Here is a 19978-nt window from a genome sequence, read left to right on the forward strand (position 1 = left end):
GATCACAGCGTCTCCTGCTCAGCTCCAGGTCGGAACATTGCCATCTCCCAGCCGAGGGGACCGGTTCGGTCCAGGGATGCTCCTGGCGCTGCTGGCTCGAGGGCAGCAGTTGTGGTGTTTGGCTGGTTCCCTGCAATGGGCTGAAGCCACGTGAGCTCCTCCCGGATTCCGGGAAGAGGATGGTGCCTTTGCAGCTGCTTGTTCCTGGGAACTGACAGTCCCAGGAAAGCTGCCAAGTCTCCGGCTGATGGATGAGCCCCTCTCGGAGCCTGGAAACCTCCAGACAAGCAGAGCGGAGCTGCACTGTGGGGACAGGCAGTGAGGGGGGAATGGGAGCACTGCGAAGAGTGGTGGCAAAAGTGCCCCTTCACGTGCATGGGAGGCCCTGGAGCTGTGCTGGGAAGAGAGTCCAGGAAACTGGAATTCTTGGCCTGAGACGGGAAGAACATGGAAGGAGTTAAGACACAGTGAAGACATGAGCTCCTGATGTGATGGAGACCAATGTGCCTTAAGAATGGGCATCCAAACCAATCTGGAATGAAGAGAATGGGATGATTCCCATTGCAGCTGGAGACTGGGGAACTCCTGGCCATAGAGTGACACTAAACCGTGGGACGTGGGAGCTACACATCATCTCCTCTGGCACTGTCTGTGGGCCAGTGCTTCCAGCAAACCCTCCTCAGCTGAAAGGCACCTTAAAGGGAAAAGCCAGGTTCCCGCAGGGCCTGTGTGGATCGGCTTTGTGTGGGCATCGTGCTTGGAGAGAGTGGGAAACATGTGGCAAGATCCGCACGCAGAGGCTGTTGGCCAAGATCGGGTCAGTCTCTGCTCAGAGCTCACATGTGGGGCTTCTGGTCCTTGGAAATGTGTCCTGAGCATCTCAGCAAAGCGGCTCTGAGTGACCTGCTGGTGTCCTGGCCGGGCTGATGCTATGTCTGGTGTGGAAGGACCTTAAAGCTCATCTAAATCCACGGGCAGGGACACCTTCCACTAGAGCAGGTTGCTGGGCTTCCCACCCTCCTGGTGCAGCTCTGGGGAGCAAATCATGCCTGGGCAGAGCCGCATGATCCTGGGGCTTGGGCCAGCTTATAGGGATGGTTCCTGCTGGTCACCAGTCATGGAATGATGGGATCAACCAGGTTGGAAAAGACCTTTAAGAACATCAAGATCGTAATTTTATCCTCTAGGTACGATTTAGAGCCACCCTCCTGCCGCAGGCATGGGCCTGGAGTCAGGATCCCAGCTCACAACAGGGCTCTTCAGCTGGGAATGATGCGCTGGGTCAAAAGCTGGCAAGCAGAAGAGCTCCCCAGCCCATGAGAATGGATGGAGGTGGTGGTGGAAGTGGATCTGCTCCGACCTCAAGCCGGAGATACACATTCAAGCTCCGTGCACTGTGTTCCTCCTCCACGCACATCCCCCTTGGGATCCATCAGGGACACGAGGCTTGCTCTTGGTCCCTGGTGGTACCCAAACTGCTCAGAGCCCATGGACCACGGTTTGGGGACCTCAGCCCTTGTGTCTCCAGTTCTTATCTCCATGTTTTCCTTTGTAACGAATAGTTCTGCAGCTAATTCCTGATGGGACTATTTATAGCAGCCTGGTTCTCCCTCATAGGTCTGTTTGCTGCTCCCTCCCTGCCTGCTCCTTTGGTATAAATAGAGAGCCAGGGAGGTTTGAAAGCTGGAAGATGCAACAGGGAACACTCGGGAAGGGGTGAATCCTTCTCACCCAGCGTCTTGCTGCCCTCTGCCATGTTACAGCCTCTCCTGGAGGCTCAGCCAAGCCTTTATGGGAGAAGGAGGGACTCTGGTGCTCTGCCAGACCTTACCGTGCCTTGCTGTGGGATGATGCTCAGCTGGGGCCGTGGGGTGGCCAGAAGAGGAGGCAGTGAAGCCAAGAGCTCCAGGGACGCACGTGAGCGCAGGGATGAGGCCTGGGTGGGATGTGGGATGCTCTGTGTGGGTCGGGAAGGGAGGTGGGTGGATGAGCTGTGCGAGAGGGTGGAACACGTTGGGATGTGCAGCATGAGCAGCCTCCCCTCAGAGCAGGGGCTGAAGCTGAGGATGGAGGCAGTGGTGGGTATTTCTGGCACCACTTTGCGTGTCTCTGGCTGAAGCAGCAGCATTTCCTCGTGGTGCCTCCGCTCAGCACCAGTTGTGCATCCCCTCTGCCATCAAGGGGGAAGCCAGAGCCCTGTGGCTCTGCTCTGGCTCTTTGTTCCCAAAGTTTTCCTGGGCTGTAAGCAACCAGAGGGAAGTGCTTGACTTGGCGAGGGGGCAGCTGAGGACACTGGTTGCTTCCAGCCTCTGGGATTCCCAAAGCAGCTGAACACATTAATGAATGAAGAAGTGCATCAAGGGCCATTAAAGCTGAAGACACTGGCTTGGGGCTGAGAAATCCCTGAGCCCCATGTCACTGGGGGAGGAGGAAGTGTGCCAGGGATGCTTCCCCTCTTCCTGCCACCTTCCCTTGCTGCCTGCTGGTGGGAATGGGGACAGAGAGACCAGAAGTGGTTGCTCTTCAGTTCTTCAAGTCAGTTACTAAGCTCCATGATGTTCCAAACCCAGAACCTGGTCTCTGCAGGAGCCCCTTGTGTGCTCAGTTCACTTCTAACCTGCTTCTTCCACTGCTGCTGTGAACCCCCTTGCCCCTGTCAGGTTAAATCCAGGAAGGAGCCTGGTTGGGAGAAGAGAATGTGTTATCCGGGACACATGGATCTGCCTTTCCCAATGGGCATAGATTTCCACAGGGTTTCCAGGGAGTTTGCCTCTGTTCCCACTTCCCCAAATTACTGACCCCGTTTGCAAAGGGACGGGTTCTTAAAGGAAGTGTGGCTGGAATGGTGTGCTGCTGTCAGATACCCCAGCATCTTCCTCTTGATCGTGTTTAAACAGCTGGAATAGCAGATTTGTTTCAATCCCTGAGGAAAAGGCTTGTTGCTGGTTATTCCCACAAATTAGGAGCTTATGATGCTCTATCAGTAATGATAATTAAGTGTTCTCATCTTGAATTGCAAACTTAGCTGCTCCATGGAGCTGCCTGTAGGAGAAGGAATTAGAGAGCACAGGAAAAGGTGGTGGCTGTGGCTCATTAGATGCTGGGAGGGCTGCAGCAGCTCTGCTCTCAGCAGCTCTGCTCTCAGCAGCTCTGGGGGAGCTTCCCTTTGGGAAGAGGGATGCTGCAGCAGGTAGCTGTGAGCTCACTGCATCCCTTCCCCCTGGCTCCCGGCTCCATCCTCTCCCATTCCCTGCCTGGCTGCAGGGAGCTGCAGTGCTGCTGCTGGATGTGGCAGGGCTGGTGGCTGGGCTTGTGCCAGCAGCAGCCTCACCCTGCTCAGACCAGGAGCACTGAGGCTCTGCACCATCATTGTAGTCAGGGGCTGGTCAGGATGTGACTCCGAGGGCGACTGCTGGGCCCCGAGGGGGGATGCTGGGGTGGGATGGGAGCTCTGCTGCTCCCATGAAGGGCTGTGGTTTGTTCTGCAGGGATAAAGCATCTCATCTGCATGTCCATCATAAGCTGCTCTGTGCAGCAGCTCTTGGCCTGACATCCATCTGCTCTGCAGCACTTGTGGTGGGGCAGCATCAAGGAGGGTCCAAGCTCTACCTGTTGGTGTCCTGATGGAGATAATCAGGTCTGCAACGCTCCTGCTGTGGTCTGGCCTGCTCTGTGCTGCCCACAGCGTGGATCTGAGTGATGTGAGACGTCTTTGAGGTGAGGAAGCCCTGGGATGGGTTTGCTCTGCTGCTCTGTCCTCTCCTTGAGCCACATCTCAGCATCCACAGCAGGGCAGGGCACAGCCTCCTCTTGGCTCCAGGCTTGTGCTGTTCTGGTTAGACCTGGATTCACTGGAATCAGCTCTATGATGGCAGGATTTGCTCTGGATTCACGTCCCGGCTTGGTTTCAGGACAAGCCTTGGGTTCAGAACTGACCCTTGGAGCATCCCAGTGCGCTCCAGCTCACCCCAGGGTCTGGGCAGCACCTATGGAGGGGTCAGCACCTACATCCAGAGCTCCCGTCCCTGCTGGGGACAGGATGGGAGAGACACCACTGGAGAAGCAGCGGGGCAGGAGATGGAGCTGTGATGGCATCTGGGTGTGTGACCCTGCCGCAGGAGCGCCTCGGACGGGAAATGGAGCGGGTTTGCATGAGGAGCATCACCACATTATCAGATCATCCACCTAAAATTAGCCCTTAGTGGAGGAAGGGGAAGGGCTTTGTGCCGTGGAGCTGGGTCAATAAGAGCTTCTCTCCATCACGCCATCCCTCCGTGGCAGCAGCCACACGCTGGGCCTGTGCTCCCCTTCCCTTCAGCAGTGCCAGTGCTTGGCTGCTGATGCTGAAGCTGAGATCGATACTCAGCAGGTTTTATGGGCTTCACACGCCAAGGGAAGGGATGTCATTCCTTCTGTCCAGAAACAGGGACCTGGTGGTGAGGGAGAGGAGAAAACACAGCGCTGGGCCGGCTGATGATAAGCTGACAGTAATGGAACACGAAGAGGCACAGGCTGTGGCTCAGCTCAGAGCCTCTCCAGCATTCCAGGCTCGGTTTTCCCAGCACCAAGTAGGATGGGGCTGAGGAATGAACCTTCCTGTTTAACTCTCCGCTGGCCGGGGGCTGCTCCGTGCGCTCATGAATCCTCATCAAAGATTGATGCCCCTCTTGAGAAGTGCTCTCCTGGAGCAACTCCATTTAACACAAGGGGTAAAGCCCTTCAAGGAGAGTGAGCTCTCCCCTAGAACAGGGGAGGAATTATTGCTGTAGCCTGCAATGAAATGAATCCTGTGAGGATGCTGGGCCAGGGCTCCCTCCCCTGCTGCCTGCTCCTGTCTGAGTGAGCTCTGGCTTCTCCCACTGCTGGCATGAGGTCCCCAGGGCAGGGAGACACACGGATGAGACAGTGAATGGGGCAGGATGAGCAGATGGTGGTGGCGGGGAGGAGACCCCGGTCTGAAACCAGCCGCTCAGCCGCAGGGGCTGATCCTTTCCCAGCTCTCCCCTACCAAGACGAAGCCTGGAGCCAGCAAAGGAAATAGATGCTAATGGCTGGAGAAGGGCCAAGCCCTGATTCACGGTGGCCTCGCTTGCCCTGCAGCCATCTTCTGAAACACAGAGCTCTGCTCTTTGTAATGAAATGCAACGTTCCCCCACCTTCCCCCTTCTCTGCTTCCTCCCTGCGCAGGTCCGTGAGGGCTGGATTTCACCAGGACATCCTGGACGTGAACACGGAGGTTCCTGCGCTCTTTTGGCAGGGCAGGAATCACAGCAGTACTCATGGGCTTGGGGGTGTTGGGAATGTACATCAGGGATCACGTCTGTCCTTGGCTCTGTGATCCCTGTGCAAGATTCAGGGCAATTCATACTGTATGACATGTATGTAAAAGCAGGATCTGTGCTGTTGGGATGGGGGGAAGAGGGAAAGTCACTGCATATTTACGTTGGAGGCTCTGAGATTTAATCAGCAACATTAACAAGTGAGGAACCCTGCTGAGCCTCCCGCCAAGGAAAGGTTTTGACAGACAGAATGAATAACCTGACAGTAGCCGTGGGGGAACCTAAAGTGAGACTGCTTCAAAGGCACTTAGTCCAAAGAGATGTGGCAGAGCTCTTCCTTAAAACAAAAGACTCCTGGGAACAGCAGTAGCTGGTTTCACAGTTTTCACTCCCCACAGGAAGGCGCACGTCTGATGGTGTTCACTGTGTGAATATCTCATGTGCCAGGCACGCGGAGAGCCTCTGCCCATGGCTGGGGCGTTGGATGCTCTACTTCAGCCTCTGTACCATAGGCAAGGGCAGGTTGGGAATGGCTTTAACCTGACAGAGGGGAGGTTGAGATGAGCTCTGAGGCAGAAGCTCTTCCCTGGGAGGGTGGTGGGACACTGGGATGGGTTGGATGGAAAAGGGTTGGATGAACCATCCCTGGCAGTGTTCAAGGCCAGGTCGGACACAGGGGCTTGGAGCAACCTGCTCTAGTGGAAGGTGTCCCTGCCCGCGGCAGGGGTTGGAGCTGGATGAGCTTTAAGGTCCCTCCCACCCAAAGCAGGCCGTGACTGTGTGACCGCGGAGCTGTTTGTGCACACCCTGAATCCACACAAACCTGTTTCCTGTTTACACCCCACTGGTTGCTGGGGCCATTGGCACAAACCAGCCAAAGGCAGAAGTTGCACAGGGCGGTGTGACCTGCTGGCTGGGTGACTTGGGAAGGATGTATGGATACAACCCCAGCCCTCCCAAGCTGGAGGGGATCCGGAGGCCGACGAGCAAGACCGCGCTGCTGCAGAGCAAACGGCTTTCTCTCGCCCCACAGCCCGCCACGGACGTGAGCAGAGATCCTTGGGGATGGGCTGGGCTGGGAATCCCCAGGGGTGCTCCCGGCTCTGCCCCAGCTCCAGCCTGGTTCAGGGGAGACCTTGAACCTTACGTTGGGTTGTTTCTCTGCACGTTCGTTCCCCGTTGGGCACCAGCGCGGGGCTGTGGTCTGTGCTTGTGGTTTCCTGGGGGGAAGCTGATTTCCTTCTGCCACTGGGGGCCTTTTGTGGTTCTGAGAGCCCCGGAACCAGGGGCCACGTGGGGTTTGGGCCGTGTGTTGTGAGGGGATGTAGCCCCTTGGCTCCCACAGCAGGGACACGGTGCTGAGCAGCGCCGGGTCTGGGCAGAGCCTGCTCTTTGCTTTCTGGTGTCTCTCCCTTCCTCACCGATGCCAAACGCTCTCCCTGCCCCAAGGTGCACTCGGGAGCTGGGGGTCCCTTTGCACAGGACGTGCTGACCCTGTCGAGCAGCACTGACAGCGAGGGTGAGAACGGCCCCGCGGCGGCGGGACAGGCCCCGGGCACCGCCAACAGCAACTGTCGTGGGCTTGTTCCTCCCCAGAGTGACAGAAATAGGTGGAACATTGGGGCTCTTCAGCCTGGGGAAGAGAAGCTGCGTGGAGACCTCAGAGCAGCTTCCAGGGTCTGAAGGGGGCTACAATGATGCTGGAGAGGGACCTTCATCAGGGACTGGAGCGACAGGACAAGGGGTGATGGGTTCAAACTGAAACGGGGCAAGTTCAGGTTGGAGATAAGGCAGAAGCTCTTCCCTGTGAGGGTGCTGAGGCGCTGGCACAGGGTGCCCAGAGAAGCTGTGGCTGCCCCATCCCTGGCAGTGTTCAAGGCCAGGTTAGACACGGGCTTGGAGCAACCTGCTCTAGTGGAAGGTGCCCCTGCCCCTGGCTTTAGATGAGCTTTAAGGTCCCTCCCAACACAAACTGGGCTGTGATGTGATTCTGTGATCATGGCAGTGTTAATTCAGGCAAACCTGTGGTTCTGCTCAAGCAGAAACATTGTAGAGAGAGACTGAGAATGGGATGAGCATTAGTGGAGGGTGATTCTTCCCTACACTGGTCTGTGTGTGCAGGGAAAGCCTGGGCTCAGGTTCCATCTTGCCAGTTCCGAGATGAAGGTTTCTGCTTGGTCTCTGGCACAGGATGCAATTCCCAACTAAATGGAGCTGTCGGGAGCTGTATGTGCCTGTCCTGGCGATTGCACATGGTTTTTACCCTTGTGCAGGACGTCAGGAACAGGATCTCAGAGCATCTCAGCAGCAACAGCATAATCCAGGGGTACCAAATTAGTTTCTTCTCCAAGAAGTGAACGAAAGGCTTCACCTTCACCCTGGAGATGCTTATCAACCAATAGGTAAAAGCATAAAGACTGAGCAGAATGCTTGTCTGCATCATAGACTTTTAAATAGCCTTTAACTCAATCTACTACTCAGAGCTGAACATTAAATGGCTACAAATGGACCTGGTGGGAAAACACGACCTCATTAAGTCTGTGCTTCATCCATCTCGGGCTGGAGCAAACAAACCACATGCAAATAGGGCTGCAAGCAAAAGGATAGGGAAAGGAATAACAGGGAGGCGCAGTCTCAGCCCAACAAAGGTCGTCATCGCCCGTACATCAGTTACTCCCTTTTCCTACTGGAGCCATGTGGGATTCTCAGGTCAGCCTGGAAAAAATAACCCCAAACTGGTGATACTTTAGAGAAAGCCCCAATCCAGTCAGTGGTTTATTGCAGAGATAGAGATATTAAACATACCCTAAATTATACATACACGCGGCTCTTTGTGGGCACATGGGGGAGCTTTGGGCTGGCTGGAAATGCTTTGTGTGTGGTGAAGAAACCAGTGGGTAGATGAAAAACTCAGGAAAACTGGGCTAAAACAGCGGTAGAACTCTGCCCCTTCTCCCGTTTGGGACTGGAGGCTGACGTCCAAACAGCAGCAAAGTGAACTAAACCCCAAGAGGAATGTGGAGCTGGTGGGAAGTCCCTCTCTGGGTTAGTGGTTCCAGCTCCTCCATCCCTCCTCCTGTTGAATGGAGGCAGCAAAGCAAAAAGCTCTGTGTAAAAGGATGGAAAATCTTTGATACACCAAAATGCAGCTAAACCAGGGCCCTGGAAAAGGCAGTCCCAGGGTGCTGCTGCATGGAATTGTCTTGATGTCTGCCTGGATCAGGCTAGCAGATCCCAAGTCACTGCGACTGGCAGAACTAGAGCGGAATTAGGCTGGGTTTAACCTGAGGTTGTACCTTTCTGATGCTCTTTCCATACGGTTTTACTCTTTTATGTAATCTGGTGCAATTTCATGTCTGGACACTCATTTAGCAGAACGTGAACGCCTGCAGGCAGCTCTTATTTGTTAGATCCCGCCTGGATTTAAGTGAGCATCAGCAATACAGGTGAGTTGCTCAGCCCCTTGGAAGGGCTGGATGTATTAAAGCCTGATAAAGGCAGCAGTGAGCAAATCCTGAGTAGCTGTGAGTGTTTCCAGCAGCCGTGGAGGAAGAAATAATTATCAGCTCTGGGGCAGAAGGGGGGAGTCGGGAGAGCTTCAGAGCACGGAGCATCCTCCTGCTGAGGAGCAGAGGATGCTGCGGAGCTTCATTCCGGAGCCTTTGCTGGAGAAAGGTCAGGAACACTTTGACACTGTGTGGTTGGCTGCTTTTGGAGTTGTTTTGACATTGGAATGCCACTAGCGAAGCTGGATAACACACATCTCCCTGCCCATGTGTTAATGTTGCAGGAAGAACTTTCTTCATGACTCATTCCTGTTTTCTTCCTCTGGCTGCTTGTGGGAAAAGGCACAGAGGTGAAGCTCCTGCGTTTGGCACTGGAGGAGGGATTCATCTTGCTGGGAGTAGAGAACACGAATGTAGATGCCTGGAATTGCCTCCAGAACTGGGAGCTCTGCAGGGATGGTCAGGTTTGCCCATCATCACTCATGCAGCTCAGGTTGTCCATGTTGGGTGTTCAAACACGCTTCTCCTTCTGCTTTCCCAGCGCCTAACATTGGGTGAGGGTCAATCCATTCAGAATGGGGTTTTTTCCTCTCTTTTTGCCATTTTCCCTTCTCTTTTTGCCATTTTCCCCTTCCTTTTGCCATTTTTCCCCTCTTTTTGCCCTTTTTCCTCTCTTTGCCATTTTCCCCATCTATTTGCCATTTCCCCCCTTCTTTTTGCCCTTTTTCCTCTGTTTTTGCCATTTTCTCTCTCTTTTTTGCCATTTTTCCCCTCTATTTGCCCTTTTTCTCTCTTTTTGCCATTTTCCCCCTCTATTTGCCATTTCCCCCCTTCTTTTTGCCCTTTTTCCTCTGTTTTTGCCATTTTCTCTCTCTTTTTGCCATTTTCCCCCTCTTTTTGCCCTTTTCCCTCTCTTTTTCCCATTTCCCCCCTCTATTTACCATTTCCTCCCTTCTTTTTGCCCCTTTTCCTCTGTTTTTGCCATTTTCTCTCTCTTTTTGCCATTTTTCCCCTTTTTGCTCTTTTTCCTCTCTTTTTCCCATTTCCCCCTCTATTTGCCATTTCCCCCCTTCTTTTTGCCCCTTTTCCTCTGTTTTTGCCATTTTCTCTCTCTTTTTGCCATTTTTCCCCTCTTTTTGCCCTTTTTCCTCTCTTTTTCCCATGTCCCCCTCTATTTGCCATTTCCCCCCTTCTTTTTGCCCCTTTTCCTCTGTTTTTGCCATTTTCTCTCTTTTTGCCATTTTTCCCCTCTTTTTGCCCTTTTTCCTCTCTTTTTCCCATTTCCCCCTCTGTTTGCCATTTCCCCCCTTCTTTTTGCCCCTTTTCCTCTGTTTTTGCCATTTTCTCTCTCTTTTTGCCATTTTGTCTCTCTTTTTGCCACTTTCCCCCTTCTTTTTGCCCTTTTCCCCTCTTTTTGCCATTTTCCCCTCTCTTTTTGCCTTTTTCCCCATTCTTACCATTGTAAGAGTCGGGATCACTATGAGCTCCACAAGACCACTAAACTCTCCCCTTAAACCCTAATGAGTTCCTAACTTCTGCTCACGAGCTGCCATTTGGATCCTGTTTCCTTTCTCTCCTCTGAAGCTGCTTTCTAAAGGACTTGGCTGTCTGGAAAATCCGCCAGTCCTGACGTGTGACCCCATTCCGATCACACACTGGAGTGGACACGGGATTACGGGATCATGCATCGCCCGGGAGCGCGCCCGTTACCGTGTCCTCGGGGCGGCAGCATTCCATTAGCAATCCAGGTCAGTTGTACAGCGAATGCTGATTCCTCTGCCCTCTAAAGCATCTGAGTGTGTGTGTGTGTGATCCTGCTGCACGGAGCTCCCCACGCTTCATTCTCCCATGTGTTAAACACTTGTCTCGTTTCCTATTAGCCCGCAGCCTGGGGACAACAGACGCTGCTCATCCGCTCCCCTCCCCGCGTTCCAGCACTAAATGCTCCATCAGGAGCGTGGCAAAGTCTGTTCACGGAGGATCCTGCAGGAGAACAGAGATGCAAAAGGCCATTTGAATGGGGCTTGGAGCAACCTGCTCCAGTGGAAGGTGTCCCTGCCCATAGCAGAGGGGTGGAACTGGATGTGATTTAGACTCAGGTCTATAGAAAGGATAAAGGTTTTCCATGGGAGCATCCCTGTCTCCAACCTGGGGGCTCAGCCAGTGCAGTTTGGCCTCAAAAACGCAGCAGGGGCTGCGTGTCACCACTTGACATTGTCCCTTCTGGAAGCCTCTGCTGAGCATGGCAGCTTGACGGCTCTGGGAAGCAGTTGTCTGTCTGCAGGAATTAAGGGAGATTATTTCTATCTTTCCTTCTAGCAGGAATAACAGGGATACGAGCGCCGGCGCAGGCTCACTCCCACGTGGAAGCAGTTGGCTTAGCGGTCTCGGCGGAGGAAAGCCAGGCATTGCAATAGGGATTCCTGCACTTTCAAAGCAGCAGGCAGATGTTTCTTCATAACAGAGGTAATGAAATGACTTTGTCCTCCTCGAAGAGAGAAGCTGTGGCTGCCCCATCCCTGGCAGTGTTCAAGGCCAGGTTGGACACAGGGGCTTGGAGCAACCTGCTCTAGTGGAAGGTGTCCCTGCCCGTGGCTCTAGATGAGCTTTAAGGTCCCTTCCAACCCAAACCATTCCAGGATTCTAAGTAAGGAGGCAGGATGTGAAGTGGCAATTGGTGGAGATGAACTTCTCCAACCTCCCCTCTCCATTAGATCATGCAAAGGACCAGCTGGGGACTTCTCCCTGCAATTAAGCTGAGCTTAATGTGAAGATCCCACCAAAGCCCAGCCCATCTGCATTCCCACACACCTCCAGCCCCTGCTGCTGTCTCCGGTGCAGGGATGTGATCACATTCCTGGAACTGCTTTGGCAGCATGTTCAAACCCTCCACAGCCCCACGTTCACGCTGCAGCAGATGGCACCATGGCCACCGCGGCAACATGGGGACCTCCGCTCTGCTCCCAGCCCCAAGCAGGACGAGCAGTTTTCCTTCTGGACGGTGGCCTGGAGCCAGGTATCCAGATGAACAGAGGGTTTAAGGGTCACGTACGTGCTGCCACCAGCTCTGGCCCCATTTCACAGCGTGACCAGGGAGAGCTGCGAGCTCCTGGCTGTGGCCGTGGCAGGGAAACGTGTTCCCTGGGCAGTGCCCATGAGACCTGTGGAGGTTGGGAATGATCCCTGTGACCCCTCCTGAGCTCCATTTACTGGATCTATTCATAGAAGCATCGACTGGTTTGGTTTGGAAGGGATTTGGCCTGGAAGCTCCAGGTCTGCTCTGATATTCCTGTTTGGAATTGCAGCCCCTGCCCATGCGGACACTGTTCTGGGGGTCCCCTCTACCTTTGGGCAGGATTTGGGTGCATTGTTCCCGTGGGTGACCTGGGTGGGAACAGAGCCTGGCTTCCCTCCTGCGTTAGGTTTTCCTTTCTGAGCTTTGTGTGAACATCCCTTAGCAACCAAATCGGTTCCTAAGGGTGCTGATATCCCCATTGCCTTCACTGAAGCTCTCCAGGAGAGCTCTGTTCCTTGGAGAGGTGTCTCTTACAGCCACACGACTGAGCCAGGCTCGTGTTCCAACTGGAGAGGTGTGTAATGGGGAAGGTCTCCAGGATGCCACCCTTGGAGAAGGGGGAGCAACCGCCCTGAAGACGCCCTGAACCACCCTGGTGTGCCTGGGTGAGCTGTGCAGGAGCAAACCCAGCCTGGGGGACCCAGCTTGTGGCCTCTGAGGATTGCTCTTCTATAGGTAAGAGTTGTCAGTCAATGATGTCCTTTTAAAAACATTAAAAGCGGGTTTCCTGCCCGGGGCAAGAGCCCGTTTCCCTTAAATCCTGTGGCATGGGGGGATCTTTGAGCTTTCTGCACCTAGTACCAACCAAACAGACCCATGTGCCCTGAGATGGAGACCATCTGAACCCTGCCACTTGAAAAGCACACCGTTCCCAGGCCAAAAGTGCTTTCGAGAATGTAAATGCATTGAGGTTGATGGTTTCAACCTCTGAGGATACCCTCAGCACGGCACAGAAATGAGCAATTGTGCTTCCTCGCAGGCAAATCCCAGGGCTGCTGTAACGTTGTCACCTCTGTGATGCTGCGTGGCATTAACATCGCACTGATGGCATGAACTGCGCTGACGCCGCGGCTTCTGTCAGAGCCAAAGGGAAAAGAGCCCGTCAGTCCTTCGGGAATGTTGTGCTTTCGGGGTCAGGTGGGTGGAAAAGGTCCCTGAAACCCTGGGGAAGGGTTTTAACTGGCTTTGAAAGAGAAAAAGGCTTTGGGTTAACTCATCTGGAGCGCCTGTGGGGAAGCACAGATGCCTCCAGGCAGTTCCTCACAATTGAGCTGTGCCTGGAGGAAGCAGCCTTTGGAAAACTTATCAGATGCTGACAACTAATTGTCCCTCCTCACTACATACTCTAAGGCTGATTCCAAACGGATCTGATTCACTGACTAATGTACTGTGCTTTGCTGGGTGCACTCAGGTGCACAAGGAACTGTTTTGGGCCTCTCTTTTGTCATCTCCATCTCCCTGGCTGGATGCTTTGGGCTCAACCCTTTCCAAGTGGTGGGTTTTAATAGTTTCCACCCGGAAAAGCAGCTCCCCATTCTCCTGGTTGCCTTTTTCATGGAATCCTGGAATGGTTTGGGTTGGAAGGGACCTTAAAGCTCATCTAAAGCCACGGGCAGGGACACCTTCCACTAGAGCAGGGTGCTCCAAGCCCCTGTGTCCAACCTGGCCTTGAACACTGCCAGGGATGGGGCAGCCACAGCTTCTCTGGGCACCCTGTGCCAGTGTCCCACCACCTTCAGGGGGAAGAATCTTGTCCCCTGCTTGTGCCCTTCTGCTCCCTGCTGGTGGCGGCTGCTCTCTGGGTACCTGATGTGCTCTGGCTGGTGGAAACCTTTGGAGCAGGACCCCTGAATTGCTGCTGCTGCCTGTGAGGAGCCATCAGGACCCTAAAGATGTGCCTGGCACAAGCAGCAGCATCAACCCCAGCAGCTCCAGGGGCCATTCAACATCAAATGCTCATCTGGGGACAGGGCTTCTTCTGCCCATTTCAATGTTAAGGGATTGAGGAAATAGAGCAAAGAGCCTTTGGTCTCCTCCTCATTAGCTCAGTTCAGGCTCTCAGGCCAGGAGAATGTTGCATTTTACAGGGAGTGTTTTTGTGAATCAAAGTGTGCAGTCATCAGAAAATGGACCTGCCTATTTGATGTGTGTTGAAAAGTGCCACGTACAGTTATTGTGCTGTATAAATAACATATCATAATGCTGAGGCTCAAGGACTCCCAGGGAGTCATTGAGAGGGAGGCAGAGGCCAGTGAATGAGAGAAGGTTCAGGAAAGGGAAAAAAGGGAGGGTTATAACAGGAAAAAGACCAAGAAAGAGCCTTTCCTGCTGCAGAAACAGGTCCTGAGCTGCCAACAGACTGGAGTAAGCATGAACCCAGACCCGGGGGCTGAGGGATGGGGAGAGAGATGTCCTGGATGGGCTTTTCTGCCTAAACCTGTGTCTTGCTATGCAGTGGCCCAGGGCTGCTCCTGGAATTGAAGGTGCAGGTTTGTTTCTGCCTCAAGCTGATATGTACGGGGGAGGAGGACTTTAAACCCCCCATTAGTGATGGTGTAAAGGTGTCAAGAGCTCACCTGACTGGAGGAGAGTGTTTGCGTCCCAGAGCACAGTGGATGTGCATCTCCAGCACGGAGATGTTCTCCCTTCAGGTGAGCCCCTTGCTCCAGCAGTGCGATCTGTGCCGAAGGGGCACGTTAATGCAAAACTTCTCTGTCTGCTTGCACCTTTTCCTGGAGCAAATCCAAGGCTGCTGCAAATACAAAGGGATTCATCACTCTCCAGCTGTCTGCAGACAGCAAACCAAGAGCAGTGTTTGACAGGGAGGAATAATTACCTTGCCAGCTTTGCTTTATCCACACTTCAAATCCAGAAGGGAGATAAAGGCACATTACCAATGGCTCAGGCGAGGACCCCATCAAGAAGAGCACCTAGTGCAGCTGGAAGCTCCCTCATCCTCAGGAGACGTGCCTGTGGCAGCTGGCTGGAGGGATGAGGGGCTTTGCAGATGCCATCTCCTCCACATCTGGTCCTTCCTCCCCGATTCATTCCTTGCCAGGGACCAGCTTTTGGATACAAATGGCTCAATGGTGCCCAACTGAAGCCTGACAGCGTGGATCCCACCCAGCCCGAGGAGCAGCATCCCCGAGTGAAGCCTGTGCCAATGCATTTTGCTCATGCTTCCCACCTCTTTAATTAAATTAGCAGGAACACGAAGGGTTGCCTGACCCTTATTGGGTTAAATGAGCTGGTCTCCATGGCAACCTGCTTCTCAAAGCTCTGATGTCTTGCTGTCTCTCCTCCAAACCCTTCATTCCTCATGCTGGATCCCTCTCTGTGGCATTGACATGAGCTGTGTGTACCACGCTTGGGAGGGAGGCAGCTTCCCTCAGCCTGCTGGGACCACTGGAGATCCCTCATCTTGCAGTGACTTCGGGATCTGCTGCCCCCATAGCTGCCCAGGAGGTTCCATTCGGATCATCCTGCTGGAGGAGGACAGAAAAAGAAGTCATTTGAGCAACCTGGTCTAGTGGAAGGTGGCCCTGCCTGAAGGTCTTTCCCAAACCCTTCTGTGATGCTATGGATGAGGCTTTGGACCTGACCTAGTGGATGATGCCCCTAGATGTCACTAGGTGATCTTTGAAGGTCCCTTCCAACCCAAACCCTTCTGTCATGGGTCCTGGAAGCCACCAGCTCAGTGAAGAGCTTTAAGATGAGCTTTAAAGTCCCTTCCAACCCAAACCAGTTGGTGACTCTGATTTGGCATGAAAAGGAAAAGGGGCAACTCAAGGGAAAGGAGGGCTGTTACTTGCCCATGTGCCCTCTTCTTGTCCCCAGCACAGGCTGCAAGTGCAGGAATAGTTCATAGAACAGGCAGAGATGAACCAAGACTCAAGATTAAAGCAATTTCAAGCTCAAAATCTGATTCAGACGTTTAACAAGGAGGGGAATCGTTCAGGAGAACATCTCCTAAAGGAAGCAACACATTTGCTATCGTTTTGCATCTTGAAATGACATTGGGGATGGGAATTCATTTGGGATTCATTTCAGCTATTTTAGATACTGCTTCAGGCTGGCACAACCTGTTACCTCTGTAGCAGGAAGGGCAGCTTTGGGGGGCTGGGTGAGATGCAGGTGCCTGTTTTAAGCACCTATAAACAGGCAGTTGAGTCCCTCCCGAGGGTGTCTCTCTAAACTCACTGCTCCCATGAGGAATGGGAGAGTGACTTGGGAAGCTTCTCTAGGGCTGGATTATGTAGCCAGCCCCTGGATACGTCCCTTTGTGTTCCTACTGCATAAGGACTTCCCATTGCAATTACTTCTTATAGTAACAGGGTCATGGGATGCCTCTGGCCGTTGTCTCTGGGTGTTTTCTGGGGCTTCAGCAGCACTTTCCTGCATCCCAGATTTCTTTTGTTTCTGTTCATCTTTGTGGAGCAGCTGCAGTTGGTGGCACGGATCTGAAGGGAAGAGCAGAGCTGAGGCCACTGAACTTGCCTTGACAGCTTCACCTTGTTACAAGCATCCAGAAGCCCTCATAAAATGCTCTTGCCTTTGGCTGGATCTTGTTCCTTTAGTTTGCTGATGAGGGCATCGTCGGTGGCGGTGACAGAGACCTCACTGCAGCAGGGATTTATCTCAGCAGCGCCTCCTTCTCCATCTATTTCTTGTCAGAGTTGAAATGAGGTCGGGAGTTGTGGCCTGTGTGTCCCGAGGGCACAAGAAGCTGTTGGAGAGAGCGACACGTGTGTCAGAAGCTGCTCTAAAAGACATTTCTCTCCAAGGTGTTGTATCAGTGTGCTTGGCCCTTGGTGAATGCAGAGCAGGGGGAAAAGGTCCTTCTGGTTTCCCTGAAGGCAGCAACATGTTCTTCTGCCCTTGGGTGTCTTCTAAAGCCAGACACCAATGAGACACGCTGTCCTCTTAGCAGAAGATACGCAGTGGCACAGGTTCTCATCAAAAGATGCTGTTGGTACCTGCCCAAAATGAGGTCCTGAGCGCAGTGCATCACTAGATAACTGTGAGTTCCCTCCAAAGCCAGTCCTGAAGCCTGAACCTGAGGCTTAAACAGCTCATCCTGAAACTAAAGCTCTGCCTGATGACTGAGTCAGGATTAGCTCTGGATAGAGGACTTGCAGGTGTTGCTGCACAGCTCAAGGTGATGGAGCATGAAGAGTGGGTTGATGTCTCCATGCTGCAGAGGCATCTGAGCCCTGCCCATCAGTGCCAGTCAACAGGGTGTTGAGTCCTGCCATGCCAAGGTGGAGTGAAATGCAATGAGGGGACCCCAGTACCAGGCCAGATGTGCACATCTGCTCTGGTGAGGACTGATGTTAGGTTGAGCTGGTCACCACATCTCCTACCTGGTGAGGAAGATAGTGATGGCTTACAGCATCCAGCCTTGGGCTCTGCATGGACCCATCCTGTGAGATGTGGCTGCTCTCAGGGACTGAGGCATGGACTCTACATGTGAACCTGCATCTCTCCAAGGGAAGAAGCAGATCCCCTGCTCCTCCCACACCAGGACCCAGGGCAAGAACCACAACCTACCGGTGCTGTTTGCTCCTTGAAGACCAAACCACAGCCCTGGGCAGACAGAAGCCTCCTCTAATAATGCTCAGCCCAGAGGCTCTGAGGACCCAAGAACTGGCAACAGACACAGAGCCTGGGCCCATCTGCTGCCATGAAGTCATCTCCTCACCCGCTTGCAAAGCCAGAGGGAGCTGGGAGAGGAGGTGAATGGCTGCTGCTGCTGCCGCAGTGATAAATTAGATCACTTTGAGAGCACTTTAGAGCTGGACGGAAAATTCAGTTGCTCTCCTGCCAATTCCAGCCTGTAAAGTGGAATTAATGCTGGCTGGAGCTCCAGCCACCAGCAAGTGTCCCTCGTGCACCAGCTCCAAGGAATGCTGCTCTCTGGGAACCGTGTGCATCTGGATCAGAGGAAGGAGGGAGAGGAGAGACCATGCCGCATGCACAGCACCGAGGGGCAACAGGAGCCCGTCTTGGCTTTAGTGCCTCAGACAGCTTGGTCCTGGGTCTAGAAATCAAGGTTTGGGGCCAACCTGTGAGGCTTGTGCTTTGTTGCTTCAGTTTTCCCTAGAAGGTGGGTGAGGAGAAGCTGCCTGGGGAGGAGGTTTGGAATGCTGAAGCTCAGGCGTTGGAAGCAGCAGCCACACTCCATAGGAGAGATGAGTGAGTGTTCCCCACCACAATGGGATGTTAAAGCCCAAGTTAATGCAATCAAACCCCTTGCTCTGCCTCTGGATGACACAGGATCTGGATGTGATTCCATTTGTGATGGAGACCTGGTGTTGGAAAAGGTTTGGCACCTATGAAAGAGCAGCAGGATCAGTGTCTGACCCCATCCCTCCCGCCCCACCACCCACTGTGTGCCTGAAATGATGAAGGAAAAAGGAGATAGATCAAAATAGCTGGAATTCTAGGAACAGGGATTGTTGTGCAAGGAGTGAGGGTTCTGTTGGCTTGGGCTGGAGCACAAGCAACACATCTCCATCCTGAGGGTGGAGAAAGAAAGTGCAGAGAGGGACAGAGAGCTCCTCAAGTGCTGGGAGCCAGTGTAATGAGGTGGGGGGGCGGCGTAATGCCTGTCCCTCTGTCCAGGCCACGTGCAAGATGTAAGAGGAGAAATTCCCAGATGAACTATGAAATAGATGGGAAATCGTGGTGAGAAGTGACTGGAACAGCTCAGTCCGTTTAAACCAACCCCTTTTCCATTGCAAATACAACACAGAGCTGGACTCCAAGTGCCAGAGTGTGGAGTAACTGAGCCGAGTGGGAGCAGAGGGGGCGGAAAATGGGAAACCCCCCCTTTTTTAGCAGAGGATTCCAACTTAGTGCTCGCTAAAGGCTTTGGGAAGAATCCCGCTTGCCTTCAGTGCTGCAGGATGTGCTTAAGGAGTCCTGTCCATCTCCTTGCTGCTTTGGATCCAGGTATGTGCCCGTGGCAGGGGGTGGAACTGGAGGATCCTTAAGGTCCCTTCCAACCCTTTCCAGGATTTTATGTGTCTTTGTTTTCCTGGAATACATCAGTTTTCCTTCTTGGCTCATCCCTGGGAGCAGCATCAGCCTTGTCTGGGAAACCACCACGTGTATCTGGGGAAGTTTTCCTTCTCTCCATCCGGGAGCTGGGAATTTTCCCATCACCGGGGAGGTCAGACAGCTCAGGGAATGTCCCACAGAGGACGTTCAGCACTCCTGCTTTCCCACTGCCTTTGCACGGATTGCAGGGATTTGCCCATGGCTTCTCCACCACGTTTGATCCCACCCTCCACATCAAGCCAAGGGGAGCCTGTGGCTCTTCACAAGTGCAGGGGTCTTGGGAGTTGGTGTTTCCCACCAGTCTGAGCAAGTTCCCGCTGTGTTTGCCCAGTGAGAGCCAGCGAGCGATGACCAGGACAAGGTAAGACACCTCTGGTGGCTTCAGCCTCAGCCTCGGCCAATCCGCCCCATTGAAGGGCAGTGGGTTTGGGCAGCCCCACTGCTGCGAGCGGGACCCTGGTACCTTGAGCACATCCCACACGTGGTCCAGGCAGGAGCGGGTCCTCTCCACCATGGAACGGGCTGTGTGGTCTCTATGAAGCTGCAACGTGAAGCCTCTTCCCTAATTCAGAGCCTAAATGGATTCAGCAGCTCCTTGGGCTTTGCTCCGAAGCACTTTTCCCATTGGATAGTTGAGGAAGGCTGTGTCTAAGGCACCTGCTCAACTGCAGGCAGTGGAAGAAGCCCCACTACATTTGATAGTTAAATGTTTGCTGCCACCTAATTGTCCCTTATTACACACAGTGTTTGAGGCAGAGCCTGTCTGCTGGCACTCTCCCCAGAGTGCTGAGCTTCAAAGGAAGCTGGAGAAGAGTTTCTTTTCTTAAAGCACAGTATATATTTAAAATGGAGCCATCTCCCAAACTGTCAGGGCACGGAGAAGGAGAAGGAGGGAGCAGCAAACCCAGCGGGCTAATTATAAGCACTCAAATATAGGAGAAAAGCAGATTGCAGCGAGCTCATCAAATGACAACAGCAACAACCCTGAGCTCGCTCTTACCTACGAGCACCAGAGCCCTGGGGTGGCCTCAGCTCTGGTGGGAGGTCTTGGCTGC

At 53.5% G+C, this 19978-nt stretch overlaps 1 protein-coding gene and 1 long non-coding RNA gene across 4 annotated transcripts; both read left to right on the top strand.

Moving 5' to 3' along the window:
- The first annotated feature begins 6196 nt into the window (after positions 1 to 6196).
- On the top strand, positions 6197 to 7617 carry LOC115602535 (histone-lysine N-methyltransferase SETDB1-like). The gene is made up of 3 exons (XM_030473716.1): positions 6197 to 6324; positions 6729 to 6855; positions 7553 to 7617. Exons 1-3 carry the CDS (start codon positions 6211 to 6213, stop codon positions 7615 to 7617), a joined length of 306 nt encoding a protein of 101 aa, XP_030329576.1. The 5' UTR covers positions 6197 to 6210.
- A 2574-nt stretch (positions 7618 to 10191) lies between these two features.
- On the top strand, positions 10192 to 15781 carry LOC115602714. Of its 3 annotated transcripts, none has more exons than XR_003989695.1 (4): positions 10192 to 10533; positions 11108 to 11251; positions 11681 to 12536; positions 12841 to 13465. It is a non-coding gene; the product is annotated as an uncharacterized LOC115602714 (long non-coding RNA). The 3 variants fall into 3 exon arrangements; XR_003989696.1 differs by lacking the exon at positions 10192 to 10533 and adding an exon at positions 14920 to 15781 and having other exon boundaries at positions 10949 to 11251; positions 12841 to 12998; XR_003989694.1 differs by lacking the exon at positions 10192 to 10533 and having other exon boundaries at positions 10949 to 11251.
- The last annotated feature ends 4197 nt before the right edge of the window (positions 15782 to 19978 follow it).

Source organism: Strigops habroptila, chromosome 22, assembly GCF_004027225.2.
Source record: "Strigops habroptila isolate Jane chromosome 22, bStrHab1.2.pri, whole genome shotgun sequence".
NCBI classification, from domain to species: Eukaryota; Metazoa; Chordata; class Aves; order Psittaciformes; family Psittacidae; genus Strigops; species Strigops habroptila.